Raw genomic sequence first — 18,045 nt, forward strand, 5'->3', positions numbered from 1 at the left:
TGTCTTGTAAAAAAAAAAAAACGTGGAAATAACTACATAAATAAATGAAAATGTAGAAATAAATTAATAAATAAATACAGAAATGGCAAAAAAAATAATATACTACATGTAAAAAACTAAATAAATATAGATATACAATTTATTTGAATCTATTGCATTTATTTAGTTCGACATTTATTCACTTTTCTATTTATTTATTTATTTATTTTTGTCCCTCGTAGGAAATGTTTGCCTGCTTGCAGCCCGCCGCTGGGGGACGCCACCTGTCCCGGGTCTGCAGGAGAAGAAGAGGTGGAGGAGGACGTCTGTGCAGCGGCGCGTTAATCCGAACGGGCTCTGTGGACCGAACCGGACCGGGATGCAGCCGGGACATGGCCGTGCATGAGTCCGAGGCTGGGCGTGCTGCGGTCCGTGGTGTCCCCGCTGCTGGCCGTCCTGTCCCGGCTCCGGGCGCTGCTCTGCTGGCTGTGGAGCCGCTCCGGGGCCGCGGTCAGAGCCGCCGGAGAACCGGACGGCGGCAGCGGGATCCAGGAGAAAGGGGAGCGGGTCAGGAGCCACCACAGGCGGGCCTTCGGGTTCATCTCCGCGGCGCTGCGGGTCGACGAGGACGAGCAAGGTACCGATGTTTTATAACACAGAACCCCATTAGAAAATCTGCCGTTTTAACGTAGTTTCACTCAGTGGACGCAACTCTCGACTGGTGTGACGAACACGACCCGGGAGCTCCGGTACCGGTCCGGTCAGTAGTTGCAGCTTTCTGTGGGACATGACGCTCCCTGCTGCTGATCAATAATCAATAATAAACATACCACTTGTTAATACCAGGATTCACAAAAAGCTGAGGGTCAGGGCAGTGGCGGTTCTAGACCAGTTTTACTGTGGGGGCCAAGCAGGGGCCAGTGTTTAATCCGAGGGGCACATTAAAAAACAGCAAAGATTATATTTAAGCATTCAAAACCTTTATTTTTATGGGCTTAAATTTGTCTCATTAATACTTGTAAACACACAGGGGGTGATCTACAAATATTTTTGATTTGCACACGTGTTTTGCTATCCACAAATACAAATTTCTAATTTGTAACTTGTATTTTGGTTTTTACAAATACGAGTGTACTTGTAAATATATTGGGCCTCATTCATGAAACGTGAGCAGAACGAATTTGTGTGTAAACCGTTCGCAGACGGAAATTTACGTGCATCTCCGCATTCATCAATATTTTAGTAGCTCCGATCTTTTCGTAGCTACTAACAAAATCTACACATGCTGCTGACCACACGTAGTGCTTGTGTAAATTTAAGAACGCATATAAATAATGCTCGTCACTGTTGGAAATTACAATTTTAATTCATAATGCGTTCTGTTATGTACACAATACGCAGATGCCTTTGAAACATGTGATATAAACATGACAAACGATTAAAAATATAACATATTTAGTTAAATTAGTTGGCAATTGGCAGGATTAAGATTCAGATTAAACTCATAATTGTGAATTATCTATGTAAATTGACGCATCCTGCCTGCAGTTCTCAGAGGTATCATTAAATTAATGCCAGAGTATATCCAATTTCCATATGGCGCACAACGGCAGACAGAAGTAATGCAGGGGTTCAGTGCAGTTGCAAACATGCCAGGTGTTATCGGTGCCATAGACTGCACACACGTACGCATCAAGGCTCCATCCGGTGATGCATTTGCTTACATTAACCGGAAAAACTTTCATTCCGTGAATGTTCAACTGATCTGTGACGCAAAGTGTGTGTTGTTAAACGTTGTGGCACGGTGGCCCGGTGGGACGCATGACGCATTCATCCTGCGTAATTGCGCAGTTGGCACGCGTTTGGAGGATGGAGCTGTGAGAGACGGCTGGCTCATTGGTAAGAATATAGCCTGCATAATCACATGTGTGTGTTATATATGGACTTACCCTTCTATATCCATAGGGGATAGGGGTTACCCACTGACGCCGTGGCTTATGACCCCACTGGCCAGCCCGCAGACACCACAGGAGCATACAATGAGGCGCACGCGGCTACTCGGGCCGTTGTAGAGCGCACCAACGGGGTATTTGGACTCTGAGCGTCCTCCTCCTGTGGCAGATGTACTTTTTTTGTGTGCGCTAATGCGTTTCTTTGCGTCAAGTTTAATGTCAAACCATTTACGTTTAACCTCGGACGTAGTTCTTTGCACTACAGAAACCACATTTACTGCGTCCGTCACCTCCCTCCACGCTTTCGCTTTGCCTGTCCCTGTCACACCACTACTAACAGATGAAAATAAAAATTTTTTTTTGGACTCCACTTCTCCCAAAATAACTTCAATCTCCGCTTCGGAAAAATTCTTTTTTCTTTCTCGTTCTTTTTTTCTTTGTGCCATGACTGACAGGTCGACAGGATGCCTCTACACACCTCCTTATATGGTGGTCATTAGCAATTCATGGGCGGGGTTCATGCTAATTGCTGATTATCGGGAGCGCGCTGCCACCTTACGATGGATTGGCATTCATGATCATACACACGTGTTTACGATCAGATCTGAGTTTCCCGCGGCGTTCATGAATCCGGAGTAGGTTTTTAGTAGCGTAGGCTTTTATGTGCAAATCTACGCACAAATCTACTAACGTTTCATGAATGAGGCCCATTGTGTTTTTGTAAATACACAATTTTCCATTTGTAAAAACAAAAAAGCCATTTGTAAAACTGAAAATTCTGCTTGTGAAGTGTGACTCAGCATTTGTGGATCACCAATCACACACACGCATCTCTTTCCTCACTTGCGTATTTTTGAGACGTTCTTGTCGCAGATCCACACAGATCCACAAGCAAGAAGCCCCTGGCTGCAGCCTGCAGATCGGGGCGGAGCTCAACGGACGTTGAGGTGGGTGGAGTCAAACGTTGAGCTGGGTGGAGTCAAAAGCAGTGGAACTTCAGTCGTTTAGCTCCGGTGGATTAATGTGAGGAGAACATTGCAAAACTTTTCAATTTAATCAGAGATAGATGTGCTACATGTGATGATAACTGGACAGAGTTAATTATGGACTATTTCACTGCACCGGTAGGTGAGGAGACGAGAGGAGAGAGAGACAGCCGGACCTCCGGCTAGGACGCTAACGGTCCGGCTAACGTTAGCCGAGATAATGCCGGAGATAGTGAGTTTTGGAGGAAGATGAGGAGGAAGATATTGCGCTCATGGATGAGCCGATGGTAGCATACAATGTCTCTGACTGTAGTTATCTAAAGGAGGACAATGTCTCTGACTGTAGTTATCTAAACGAGGACAATGTCTCTGACTGTAGTTATCTAAAGGAGGACAATGTCTCTGACTGTAGTTATCTAAAGGAGGACAATGTCTCTGACTGTAGTTATCTAAAGGAGGACAATGTCTCTGACTGTAGTTATCTAAAGGAGGACAATGTCTCTGACTGTAGTTATCTAAAGGAGGACAATGTCTCTGACTGTAGTTATCTAAACGAGGACAATGTTAAAGAGACTGCGATAGCTCGGGAGTACAAGTGGAGCCGCAAACTTCACAACAGTGGGCCTGCTAGCTGCTGTTCACCGGAGACGTGAGAAGACTTGACCTAGTTAAAGAGATGACTGATGGTAAGGGCTTATACTTTATCTACACAATCCTCTTTTTCTCTGTTAGTAAGGGCTAATAAATTCACTAGAGCAGGCTAAGAAAGCAGCTAATAATGCGGTGTGATAACTATAGTGTGTGTAACGTTAGCCCAGGTGTGTGTACTCAGGTGTCTACTGTCTCCTATAAATTACAGTTTCATTCACTCAAAAAAGTGTTGTTTCTGAACATAATCCAGGCAGTGATGACCTTATCACCACACAACTGAGGCTAGTTATTAAACAGTAATATACAAACATAATTTGTAGGAGACAGGTTTGCTGTGAGACACAAAGATAATGAGATGTTTAGGCTATAACAAAATAAACAGCCTAAAGTATGGTAAAAGTATTGTTTAAAAGATCTGATATGGTGAATCATAACCTGTATGGTGAATATGTTATGTTTCTGAATATGGGGCTGTATTAATTCCTGTGCAGTCTGTCTATCAGTGAATGATCATATTGAAGCAATAATACAGAAATGATCAGGCCTCATTCAACAATGATTCAATGTGATTTAGCCAGCCCAAAAGGTTTGTGATGACTGGATTTTTCATTTATGCTATCTTATTTTGTAGATGAAAACATTTGGTCCATGTTGTGAAGCTCCATACGACTCTATGAGAGGATGCAGTGTGAGAAGCAGCAACACCAGCGGACTGCCTGCTTCCTTGATGCATGTGACAGTTTAATTATGAAATAATAATAAACAAATATTAAATAATATAAAATATATTCTGTATTATTATATTAAAAGGGCCATTGTCTGTATATATATTTTTAATTGTATGGATATGCACTTGTAAGTAACTGTAAGTAAATGTGTGCATGTGGCTCGATATTTAATATTTTATAAATATTATTTATATTAATATTTTTTAAGTATTATATTTAAATACCCATCATATATTCTGTATTACATCATATGTACAGTATATTTTTTCATACTTTGTCATTATTGTATTCCATATGTTTTGGATACTTATCTACATGGGCTTCTAGGCCTGTACTGTGTTGTGTATTGCTTTGATTTTTGAATTTATTGGTTTATGTTGTTTAATAGAGGGGTTTTGCTGTGATTTTTAATTCAGTTATTTATGTTATTTTTTAAATATGTTATCTTTGATTTTTAATTGTGTTCAGTTCAATAAAGATGTTAAAGTCACCTCAGTCTTTGATCTCTTACGTAAGTGGTATAACCTGATGTACTAGAAAAATTCTGTCAGTCACACTGACAAGGTGAATGTGCTTTGTACAAGTAAAATGTTACAAATGACACATCATAATAGCATTATAAATTAGGATAGATACAGTTTTAACATTTATCAAAAGAAACGATGACCCATATTTTACTAGAATTCACTAAAGGCAAAAAAAACTCGACATTAGACTTCAAAAAGATGCAAACTATTTTAGCATGATGAAAATGGGAATGACAACAGCTTTTTAAAGTTTTAATGGCGCTTCAAACTCCCTTATTTGTCATTTGGTGCATTTCTCACATCAATATTAACATTTGCACAACAGTTAGTTCAACCTCCTCAACATTTAGTCATTTGTGCTCATCATATTAGCAGTTTCTCCTTACAACAAATTATAAATGCTTTTGGACATGCATTAATTGCTTTCATACAACTCTCTGCTGTTTTATAACATTATCATTGCTTATGTCAAGTCAGTCAAAATTAACTATACTTGTGAATGCTGAATAGTCATTCCATATAAAACTAATAGTCCTCATTTCTTTACTTGAGTCATTACAAACAAAAATATAAATATATATATGCTCCTTATTTGTTTATATGCGGCCAGTAATAACAACCGAACGGTGCTTCGCGCTGTCATTAATAAGTGGTGCCGTTGAGTAAATCTAACATACTCCTCCAGCTCTACATTTGACTCCACCCAGCTCAACGTTTGACTCCACCCACCTCAACGTCGTTGAGCTCCGCCCCGATCTGCAGGCTGCAGCCAGGGGCTTCTTGCTTGTGGATCTGTGTGGATCTGCGACAAGAACGTCTCAAAAATACGCAAGTGAGGAAAGAGATGCGTGTGTGTGATTGGTGATCCACAAATGCTGAGTCACACTTCACAAGCAGAATTTTCAGTTTTACAAATGGCTTTTTTGTTTTTACAAATGGAAAACTGTGTATTTACAAAAACACAATATATTTACAACTACACTCATATTTGTAAAAACCAAAATACAAGTTACAAATTAGAAATTTGTATTTGTGGATAGCAAAACACGTGTGCAAATCAAAAATATTTGTAGATCACCCCCTGTGTGTTTACAAGTATTAATGAGACAAATTTAAGCCCATATATTTTAGCTCATTTAGAAATCTCATTGAAGTATATTTGGAAGGTACAAATACACTGATTGAAACAATGAGACTTACCAACAATAATTATTTTTGCACAACAATGACATTTCTCATTTTTGTGCACAATTACTTTTTTTATTTTGAAAGTGCAGTATAGTGAGATATTTAAAAATATATATACACAAGCTTTTATTGCACAATCAAACGATTATACAATGGACACATTCTGGGTTCCTTTTTTGCACAATGAGATATTGTTTGAACAAAAAATAGGTAAGAATTGTTCCGTCGTTCATCGTTATAAATTGATCATTTAAATATTAATTTGACACAGGGGCCACAGCAGGGGCCAAGGGCTTCTTCACAGGGGCAGTGGCCCCTGGAGGCCCCTGTGTAGAACCGCCACTGGGTCAGGGGTCAGCAGCTTGTGTGTTTGTAGTGTTGGATGAGTGATATCACAGCTCTGTTGCCAGGTGATAAGCGTGAGGCGGCGGGCTGGTACCAGCGAGGGATCAGCGAGCTGGAGGAAGGCCTCGCCATCACGATCTCAGGACGCGGTGAGACGTCAAGTTTGTGTTTCATAGATTTCTGTAATCGTTTCTGTCTGTGTCTCTGACAGAACGTGTCTATGCTGCTTCAGTCAAGTTTCTGTCTCTGTTCCAGGAGAGACGTGTGAGCGGGACAGAAGGCTGCAGAACAAGATGACCACCAACCTGATCCTGGCCCGAGACCGCCGCCGCTCTCTGCGTACGCCGCCCGACCTGTCGCTCTGTCCTGTGTCTCTTTGTTGCTGTTGTGTGTCTCTTTGTTGTTTCGCATCTCTGTTGCAGTTTTGTGACTCTTTGTTGCTCTTTGTTGCTGTTTTGTGTGAATTTGTTGCTTTTTGTGTCCCTTTTTTACTGTTTTGCGTCTATTCGTTGCTGTTGTGTGTCTCTTTGTTGCTGTTGTGCGTCTCTTTCTTCTTTTGTATATCTATTGCAGTTTTGTATCTCTTTCTTGCTGTTTTGTGTCTCTTTGTTGTTTTGCATCTCTTTGTTGCTGTTTTTTGTCTCTCTGTTGCCGTTTTGCATCTATTTGTCGCCATTTTTGTCTCTTTGTTGCCATTTAGCATCTCTGTTGCAGTTCTGCATCTGTTTGTTGCAGTTTTGCATCTCTTCATGGTTATTTGTGTCTCTTTGCTGCTGTTTTTTGTCTCTTTGTTGCTGTTTTGCGTCTATGTGTTGCTGTTTTGCATCTCTTTGTGGTGGTTTTGTGTATTCTGTGAGTCTCTGATGGTTTCATCTTCTCTTCTCTGTCCTTGTTTAGTGGAGGTGCTGTCAGGGTCTGGACGCCCCGCCTGCAGCACTGCTCACCTGCACTCAGGTAAGTCCAGTAGGAGACGGTTGGTGTTGTTGCTGGTGTTGTAGTGTTGGTGCTGTTGGTAGTGTTGTCTGTGTTTGTGGTGTTGGTAGTGTTGGTGCTCAGGTACGTCCAGTAGGAGACTGGTGGTGTTTGGTGATGTTGGTAGTGTTGGTGGTGTTGGTAGCGTTGGTGGTGTTGGTAATGTTGGTGGTTCTGGTAGTCTTGATGGTGTTTTTAGTGTTGGTGGTGTTGGTGGTGTTGGTGATGTTGTGGGTGTTGGTGGTGTTGATAGTGTTGGTGATGTTGTGGGTGTTGGTGGTGTTGGTGATGTTGTGGGTGTTGGTGGTGTTGGTGGTGTTGGTGATGTTGTGGGTGTTGGTGGTGTTGGTGGTGTTGGTGATGTTGTGGGTGTTGGTGGTGTTGATAGTGTTGGTGATGTTGTGGGTGTTGGTGGTGTTGGTGATGTTGTGGGTGTTGGTGGTGTTGGTGATGTTGTGAGTGTTGGTGGTGTTGATAGTGTTGGTGATGTTGTGGGTGTTGGTCGTGTTATAGTGTTGGTGATGTTGTGGGTGTTGGTGGTGTTGGTGATGTTGTGGGTGTTGGTGGTGTTGATAGTGTTGGTGATGTTGTGGGTGTTGGTGGTTTTGGTAGTGTTGGTGGTGTTGGTCGTGTTGTTAGTGTTGGTGGTGTGTGGCCACAATTTATTTATATTAAAGATAGATGTTATCCTGGTCAGCAGGTGGCGCAGTCTCCAGAAAGAGAGATTCTGTTGATGTGGGACTGCCCGGGCGACCGAAGCTCCTCCCAAAGACGTCCTGTCCCTCCTCAGCAGGTCTCCATCGGGCCCCGGCCCCCGGCCCCCAGCGGCCCCCCGCCCACAACCACAGCAAGGTGTGTTCTCAGCTTACACAGTTTACACAGAGTATGTGGAGAGAGGCAACAATTTCACATGAAATCTGTGTCATTCTTGAGAGAAAGTCATGTGACACAGCGTCGCAAATGTGTTGAGATTCTCCTGCAGCGTCACTCTGCTGCACCAGACTCCATTCAGAAAAGCATAATTTTAGCAGCAGTGTTCTTGTGTTCTTCAGACCTGACAAAGCATCAATTCAGACTGTTTCCACATCAGCATCATGTTGTAGTTATTTCAGCATCTTTTAGATCTTTATTCACATTAAATCACAGATAAATCTCATTAGTTTGATGTGTTGGTGCTGCACCAACAGTCAACAGACAATCAATTGATCCAGACAATCTGCAGAGCAGCAGCAGGATTATTATTTCACATGGTTTATTACAGGATGTAACATTGTCGTATCTCTTGATGACCCTTTGTGTCCTGGACTCTCTGCAGGGCAGAACAAGTCGTCGCTCGCCGCTGTCTTCGCCGCTGAAGAAGAAAGACACGAAGAACCTGAAGATGGTAGATGGGAAGCTCGCCGACCTCATCCGCAGCGAGATCCTGGACAGGTGAGAGCCGTCTATCAGAGGTCAGAGGTCACAGTACAGACCGATACACACAATCTAATCAAACAATGAAGAGCTGTAGAGGAGAAATTCCAGTAAAAACAGGTTAGAGAATGAGATGAAGACAATAAAATGACTAAAAACAAGGTGTGACCTGCAAATCATCTCATCATTCATTCATTTATTTTCGGATCAATTCATGAACGTTTGGTCCGTAAAACATCAGAAGAAAAGTAGAAATCTAGTCTGTAGTGTCTCTCTAATCTAGTGTCTGTTTGTGTCTGTCTGTCTGTGTGTGTGTGTGTGTGTGTGTCTGTGTCTGTGTGTGTGTCTGTCAGCCGGTCCTCCGTCAGGTTCCAGGATGTTGCTGGTCAGGATTTGGCGAAGCAAGCTCTGCAGGAGATGGTCATCCTGCCGGCGCTGAGGCCCGAGGTGAGCAGCACCGTCTCAAGTTCTTCAGCAGGTGATATAGGAGGTCGAGCAGCAGGTGAAGCAGCAGGTGATATAGCAGGTGGAGCCGCAGGTGATGCAGCAGGTGGAGCAGCAGGTGATGTAGCAGGTGAAGCAGCAGGTGATATAGCAGGTGGAGCAGCAGGTGGAGCAGCAGGTGATGTAGCAGGTGGAGCAGCAGGTGATATAGCAGGTGGAACAGCAGGTGATATAGCAGGAGCAACAGGTGGAGCAGCAGGTGATGTAGCAGGAGCAACAGGTGGAGCAGCAGGTGATGTAGCAGGTGGAGCAGCAGGTGATATAGCAGGTGGAGCAGCAGGTCTTTAGAGTCTTCTTGGTCTCTGTCTTTTTCTCCAGCTGTTCACAGGACTCAGAGCTCCGGCCAGAGGACTGCTGCTGTTCGGTCCCCCAGGGAACGGAAAGACCATGCTGGTGAGTCAGACAGACAGACAGACGGACAAACTGGTATAAATGAATGATTGGAGGTTACTGTCTCTTTAAGAAGTGTTCTCACCTGCAGGCTAAAGCCGTGGCATCTGAGTCCAACGCCACGTTCTTCAACATCAGCGCCGCCAGTCTGACCTCCAAACACGTGAGCCACACAAACACACACACACACACACACACACACACACACACACACACACGCACGCACACACGCACACACACACACACACACACACACAGTTTATATACACACACACAGTTTATATACAGACACACACACACACACACACACACACACACACAGTTTATATAGACATACACATATAAATGTATATAACTTAACACATACTGAACATCTGTCTGTCTCTCTCTCTGTCTCTCTGCCTGTCTGTCTGCAGCTGGGTGAAGGGGAGAAGCTGGTGCGAGCTCTGTTCTCAGTCGCTCGGGATCTTCAGCCGTCCATCATCTTCATCGGTAGGTGTCGGTGTGAGGGGCAGGGCCTGCTCGTTAAACTGTGAGCTGCAGCCATAAGTCATCAGAAAGATGAATTGTTGAAGTAATTTTTGACAGGAGAAATCTGATTGTTTCTATAAAGCTGAGTGTTTTTGCTTTTGTTTTTTGTATCTGTGATAATGGCGACAGATGAAGTTGACAGTCTGCTGTGTGAGCGGCGGCAGGGCGAGCATGAAGCCAGCCGACGTCTCAAGACCGAGTTCCTCATCGAGTTTGACGGGGTGAGATATGTTTATATTCATACATATAGGTAAATATATCCCTGCAGGTCACACCACGCCGTGTAGAGTTAACCTGCACCGTGTCTTTACAGGGAGAATCTCCGCTCACACTTTTGATTTCAATGAATAAAATGAAAAAATTATTTTGATCGATTTAGACTTTAAACCTTAACACTCCTCATGTTTATATTTATTTTCCTTTGTGCCTGTTTTTAACATGACATTAACTGGAGGACTGTTCCAGATTCAATCCGGAGGGGACGAGCGGGTTCTGGTGATGGGCGCCACCAACAGGCCTCAGGAGCTGGACGAGGCTGTTCTCAGGTCAGATCTTCATCATGTCACATGATCTTCATCTGCAGGCGGAGCTGCCCAGATGGGATGTTTCCATTTTAACGTTGTTTTATGTCTCTATGTGGTCGTTTCTTGGTGTTTACAGATGGCTCTAACCTGAGTGTGAGGGTGGCTGCCAAGATGATTCATAATACTCGAAAATAATTCTAACTCAATTTTGTATAGAGCAGACCTCTAATTTAACAAAATCAGTCTTTTGTGTCCTCACAGAGGTGCAATAAATGCAAAGGATCCTGGAAGACTGAGTGCGGTAGAAGAGGTTCAGCTGCACAGAGCATTTCCCTTCAGATCCAATAGAGTGTAGTGTCGTAGAAAATCTTGGTCGTCTTTAAACACTAGGTTCTGGTTTCCAATATATCAGAGGAGGGAGCCACACACAGAAACAACACGACTGAGAGATCCTTTTTATATAAACAGAGAAATCGATCTCCTACGTGACTTGGCGGCTCCCCCCAACTACTGGAAAAAATTCTGGTTCTGGTTCGCCACTTATGTAGTAGAAAATCTTTGAAGAACAACACTTGACAACAATGTAGATTCAAATTACAGCCTTCTGTGGTATTTTGATGAAAGTATCAAAAAAAGATACAAATGTCGAAGGTGACAGACAAATCCAATGATCAGAACATCTCTGGAGAGAAATCACTTTGTGTCTCTCTTTTTACCTTATATGTTGGTGCGTCATCATTTCTGTGTAACTCTGATTCATGTCCTCTAATTTTCTGTTATGTTGGAAATTTTGATATAAGAGAATTCTGGGGAGAGAGTTCAGATTCCTGTTCTCACTTTATTGTAACAACCAGACCATCTGAATCGGATATACTGAGCTGATTTGACTAATGAGTTTTCCTTTCCCGTGAAAACTGAGGTGTTACTTGTTAACAAATCATGTATTAACTGTTTATACTGTTTAATGTACATTTTCAAGGGAAATTCCCTACAGTAGCTGTGCTCTCTTTCATTCACACTGGATATGAAGAGATGTTCAGCTGTCTGACTGGAATATCTTCAATAATGTGAACACATCAGCATCAGTATAACACTCTGTGTCTGTTGTGTGTTTGCAGGCGTTTCGCTAAGCGTGTGTACGTGTCTCTGCCGGTGGAGGAGGTGAGTTCAGCTTTCAGTTAAAAATTCCAAACACATAGACGTGTTGGTCGGTCCGACTGATGTGGAGCTGCTTCTGTTCTCAGACTCGCTTCCAGCTGCTGAAGAACCTGCTGGGCAAACACAACAACCCGCTGACTCACAGAGAGCTGAGCCAGCTCGCCAGGTCACTGCCGCTCACCTTCACCATCATCATCGTCATCATCATCATCATCACCACCACCAGAATCAGAATCCTTATTCACTGTTTCCTTCACAGATACTTTACATGAACATGCTTTCTATCATGTACAGTTATATGATGAATCCTGTCTCTGGTTGGTTCAGGATGACGGAGGGCTACTCAGGCAGCGACCTCACCTCATTGGCTAAAGACGCTTCCCTGGGACCAATCAGAGGTGAGACACAGCTGTCTTCAGCTGTTTGTGTCCAACTATCGGACCTGAAACTGCATCATGTTCTGCTGTTCACAAACATAAAACCAAACATCATCAGCTACAACTTTACTTTGTGTTATTGACCAAAATATCCTGAAGAGTAGATCGGTCTAAAAAAGTTTTAATAAAGTGTTAAAACCTTTTTATTTCTGCAGTTGCTGTTCTGGGGCCTGTTGCACAAAGCTAGGATAAGGGATTAAGCCGGGATATGTTGGTTATCCTGGCTCATCTGATCCGTGATCCGGTTGCACGAAAGCGGGATAGGGTGCAGTAGGATATGTTATGGTACAAGTTACCATGGAGATTTATTCTGTGGAGCTAGCCTGCTCCAGACTAGGCTAAATTCCAGGATCTATTTAATCTCATCCCTTATTTCAGTCAGCAGTCACCACAAATGGAAACCAATAGTTATTCCACTGCCCTTTACACATTGTTATCACATAGAACTAGACCCACTGTCATTATTTAAACATTTGTAATCATTATTTCAATCATTTTGGATAAATGATGATTTTAAATGATGTTGTAATTTACAGTTTCCCATAGACTATAAGGCTATATATAAAATGACGGAATATTAGGGCCACAGAGAAAAAAAACAAGCCATAAGGCCATAAATTTATGAGAATAAATTATGAGGACAATTGTTAAAATGAGGCTGTGGAGCATTTCCTGGAATTGTACTTCAGTATAGGTTTTTACAAACAAGGAGACTTAATCTTACTAATATACTTACTTAATCTTTTGGCACATCAGCAACACATTGTCATAAGTATCGGGGCTTTAAAAAGAATATGCAAAAAAATATATCTTTTCCGCAGAAAGAACAAGTCTCATAAATGTATGACTTTTTTTTTCTTCCTCAGTGTGGCCCTAATGGTCATATACACACACACACACACACACACACACACACACACACACACACACACACACCAAAGTGTAACATTATGTTCCTTTATTGAATAAGGATAAATCAAAACAGGTAAACCATCAGCTCCTTTCAGAACTGAAGACACAGTGACTCTACAAGATAGAAAGCACAGAATCAAAGCATATTATACAACACAAGGATGAATACTCATTCGAAGGTCTGAATATAATACACCCTGTATGTCTGCACAATGAAATAAATGCTGGACAAATCCACACACATCGAATGAACAGATGAATGATGCAGTAGCCTCCCTGCAAGCTTGTATACACACAGTATACAGCACCAACATCATAAGAGGAAAAAATCCTCTGCCACTGCAGGACATATTTAACTTAAATTTAAAGCATGCATATTAACTAAAATAAGTTTACACATATTGGTCCCTCACCATCACTGTCGTCATCAGGGAAGATTGCAGGATTGTCCCAGTCCATGGCTGGGGGCCCTCTGGGGGCCTCTCCTTCCTCAGGCAGGCCACATTGTGGAGGAAAGCACAAGCCACAGTAATGTCACATGACGTAAAGGGCTGACCCTTAATTTGTGAAGACACTGAAAGCGTGCCTTCAGGAGGCCAAAGGTCATCTCAACTCTAGTCTCCGCTGTCCCTCGGCTTGTAGTGAGATCACCGGCGTTACAGCAGCGAGCGGTAGCGGGGCTAGTTGGTAGATTAGGCTTTTGCCAAATCCTGTCGGAAGCAAGGCTAAAACATCCTTTTTTGTGGTGAAACAGGAGTGTAAAGTCAAACGTTGTTCTTCTTTTAAAATCAACTTTCGCTATCTAAAACAGCTAGATCGAAAGCGAGTTTCGCATCTGCTGCAGCCATGTTGGATCTGTAAGAAAACTATAAAACTACAAGCTTCCGTCTGTCTAGTAGTACTCATCATCGTCTTGCCGTCCCTCCCCGTTCTGTGATTGGATCCCTAAAACAGGGCTAAGAAACGGCCTTCGTTGCCAGACCGCCTGCAGGTTCGAAATTAAATTGAGCGCGCAAGGCAGTCTGGGTATACCCAGGCTCACAGTCTGATGGAGTTACATTTACACAATTTCACTCATATCTTCAGTCCATTTTAATTAAAAATTCAACTGATTCATAATCAGAGTACAACTGTGTTTTTGGAAATGTGAATTAACTATCTGGATTGTAATTGTGATGTTTTAGCGGAGCGGTGAGTGTGTAGTTGTGCACTACTTAAGCATTCAGGCGGTCAGCAATACTTTGCCACGCGTTTTCTCTTTGATTATCACTGTGGCGGTGTTGCCTTTCTTTTTAATTATGTGTTTCACCTCCTCGTATGCCTCCATCAGGATGTCTCCCTCCGACGGTGAAAAGTAAGCCGCTCTACTCGCCATGGTGAATCTGAATCTGTGATTGTGGCAGGGTCTATTTGAGGGAGCCGCGAGCGCGCACTTATGCAGGATTGGTTTCGCCTGGCTTGATGAATCCGTGTCTGCTCATCCTGGCATGGTCTTTGTGCAACCAATTGAGCCTGGACGCTCTTGTTTTGGATTCATTGTGCTCAGCTCAGTCACATAGCCTGGATGTCTTTTGTGCAACGGGCCCCTGGTTTGTTTCACTTGTTTACAAGAAGAGTGTTTGTGTTTTATGTGTTTGTGTGTTTTTGCAGAGTTGCGTCTAGAACAAGTGAGGAGCATGGATGCCAGCCTGGTGAGGAGTCAACTAACTGTGACGCACACACACACACACACACACACACACACACACACACACACACACACACACACACACATCCTGACACGCTGCCATCATCATCAGGAGCAGTTTGGAGTTCATGATCTTCGACAAGCTGGCAAACATAACACAATTTATTGCATAAACACAATAATTCAGAGACATGAAGTCTCAGTGGTGAACCTGCTGCTTCCTGCTGAGCTTCACTGACATTCTGACTGATTACAGCTTCAGCGCTTCACTGTGTCCTGATGAACAGATAATCACTCAGCAAACCTTCACCACTGTCACCCTACAAGAACAAACCATAATATTTAATAAAATTGGCAGAAAATGTTTTCATTTTTCTAATAAATAAAGGAAAATTTATTCATTCATCGCTTATTAATAGTTCATGATTATTAAACCTGACTCATGAGGTTTCTGTATTCATGAATATGAATGTGTGTGTGCCCCTAAATAACCAACGGGGCCCACAGCCAATGAGGTTCCTGCTGGTCCCTGCTGGCCCCTGGGGTCACTGCTGCGCCTGAACATCCCAGTGAATGTTCCCTCTGAAGGTAGAAGGTCCTGAAGGTTGAATGTGTGTTTCCTCTGCAGGTGAGGAACATCTGTCTGGGGGACTTCGTGGCGTCCCTGCAGAGGATCCGGAGGAGCGTGGCCCCTCAGACTCTGCAGCTGTATGTCCGCTGGAATAGAGACTTTGGAGACACTGCAGCTGTATGAACTCACATGGTTTTTAATGTTTTATTTAGTTGCTCGAATGTTTCTATAAAATAAAGAATCCTGTTGAAGCTTCTTTGTGTTTCTTTCCTGGACGCTGACACTCTTTCTGTTCATCATCTGAAATGTGACGAACAAAGATCTGTGTTTCTGTCTCAGAACGTGGCACAAAGCTCCACAGAGACTCAACACTGAGTCCTGAAGCTTCGGCTCAGCCTAGTCTGTTCTAAACATGTTCCATCTTCAGATGTTTGTGTTCTTGTGATTGTGCTGATTCCAATGTAAAAGAAACGTCTCATTGTGCTTCAGAGGGTTAAAAGAGGTGGGACTCCTTTAGAAGTGAGTGTAGCTGGTTGGACAGCTGTAGGACAAGCTGCGATGGATCATGTCCTCTAATAGTAATGAAAGGATCAGACAGTGATCCATGAAACCAACAGCTGCTGCAACTGTAGCTTTATGCTAATCTATGCTAATGACGGCCTCATTTGAAGTTCAGACTTCTTGCATCAGGAGAGACATGCTGCAGGAAAGATGAGCTGCAGGAGAGAAGCTTTTTAAACCAAAATGTCCCAAAGGATGCATTTTAATCCTAGTTAAACAACACAAGAATAAGACGACCCTGAGCTCCGCTAATAAACTAACCGTATGTTCTTTGTTCTGCACGTTTATTATACTGACGCCTTTATTTACCTACAGGAACGATGCTCCTGCTCGCCTGAAGTCACATTTCTGCTCCTCAGAGGATGAACCTTCCTTTGAACCCCTTCAGGATCAGTAAAGCTGTATGATCAGTGTTCTCTAATTTCAGGTTGTAAAGCTGATTTGCCAGAGTCTCACATGTGACATGTTGGTGAACGTAGCACGGTGGGGGAGTTTTAGTATTTGGGCTAATACGATTCATCCAGAACATCCTCATTACTTTTTCATGTGCTCCTCCAGAAAAAGCTCAGCCTAGATACCAGCAGGTCACTGAGACCAGACCTCACTGCTTACATCACACAACGGGAACAATTATTTTTAATCTTATTTTAATATAAAAAATTATATCTTAATTGTACTTTAATACAATTAAAGTTTTAATATAAAACTGTTTAAATGTCTTAATTTTCAAATAATTTAAGTTGATTTATTGCAGTTGGAACATTAATGATATTTATATTTATTACAGTGGGGAATCTACTGACACTTTTTATCCACTTTGGTACCAAAATTTACATTCAAAGTGAAAAAGAAATTTGTTTAGAGAATAGTTGGTGAGCCAGCCGGCAGCAGGATCTCACAGCGTTACATGAGACTGACGAGCCTCAGAGAGGACAGGCTACAGGTTCACACGCTGGAGACGAAACAGAACAGCATGTATCATGTTTACTGACAACAACAGTCTGAACTGCTGCAGGTAGTTCAGCGCATAGACATGTATATACATAGACGCAGCATTGGCTGCTGTGACGTGAGAAATTCAGCCGCCATCTTGGAGTGGTGATCTGCTCCACTCAGTGTAATTAGTTTGGCAGGAGCAATGAACTGTCAGCGCATTTAAGTAATCTTACCTCACAGTTTATCACTGATTTTCACACGTTTTTTTTGTCATACGTGTAGCTATAATAAAGGACACATGTTTTATTATTCATAGTTTATTATTTACATTAATAGAATATTCTTATATGCTATACGTGACCAGACTTCCGAGATCAAAACTGGGAACAAAATTCCAGAGAAGTGGGGAAAAAAACGGTCCGCTATGTTTAAGTTGAAGAAACAATATGATTAGGTTATATATACATATAGGCTATGTATATCCTACATGACCAATGTATGAATACATTAGATATCTAAATCTTAGGGACCTATAGACTCTTGACTGTTGCTGCAGCAGCAAAGAGTTTATTCGGTCTTGACACTTTGTATTGATATTTTGTATTAAAATTATTTCCTTAAATTATGATAATGTTTACAGCGATTGTTTTATATGTATTTTTTATGTATATCGCTTCGGATAAAAGCGTCTGCCAAATAGGCTACTTAAAAATAATCATATATAAACACCTGAACGTTTTCATATCAGCTACAACCACCAATCACATAATGTGTGAATGTTTTGGTAAGAATTATGACTTACAGAGAAGTTATTGGAGACACAGATCTTGCAATGTCAACACAAAATAGAACATACAATCACAGTTTCTAAAAACTATTAGCACATGATCATTGTTGACTGTAGCTGACCGTTTTTCCCCCTTCTCTGGGATTATGTTCCCAGTTTTGATCTGGGACGTCTGGTCACTTATAGCATATAAGAATATTCTATTACTGTTAAGCCAACTATGAATAATAAAACACACCAAAACATGTTTCCTTTATCATAGCTACACGTATGACAAAAAAACGTGTGAAAATCAGTGGTATACTG

At 42.2% G+C, this 18,045-nt stretch overlaps 1 protein-coding gene across 2 annotated transcripts; it reads left to right on the forward strand.

The window, feature by feature from the left end:
• Window positions 1-301: 301 nt before the first annotated feature.
• On the forward strand, window positions 302-15,711 carry spast (spastin). 2 transcript variants are annotated; one of them, XM_059335013.1, is made up of 17 exons: window positions 302-616; window positions 6,422-6,505; window positions 6,612-6,695; window positions 7,254-7,310; window positions 8,026-8,180; window positions 8,644-8,759; window positions 9,095-9,188; window positions 9,564-9,638; window positions 9,727-9,798; window positions 10,052-10,127; window positions 10,296-10,387; window positions 10,632-10,711; window positions 11,809-11,851; window positions 11,935-12,014; window positions 12,176-12,246; window positions 14,848-14,888; window positions 15,513-15,711. In XM_059335013.1, exons 1-17 carry the CDS (start codon window positions 382-384, stop codon window positions 15,636-15,638), a joined length of 1,581 nt encoding a protein of 526 aa, XP_059190996.1. In that variant the 5' UTR covers window positions 302-381; the 3' UTR covers window positions 15,639-15,711. The 2 variants fall into 2 exon arrangements, with proteins under 2 accessions (XP_059190996.1, XP_059191004.1); XM_059335021.1 differs by having other exon boundaries at window positions 8,029-8,180.
• The last annotated feature ends 2,334 nt before the right edge of the window (window positions 15,712-18,045 follow it).

Source organism: Centropristis striata, chromosome 1 (genome assembly GCF_030273125.1).
Source record: "Centropristis striata isolate RG_2023a ecotype Rhode Island chromosome 1, C.striata_1.0, whole genome shotgun sequence".
Taxonomy (NCBI): Eukaryota; Metazoa; Chordata; class Actinopteri; order Perciformes; family Serranidae; genus Centropristis; species Centropristis striata.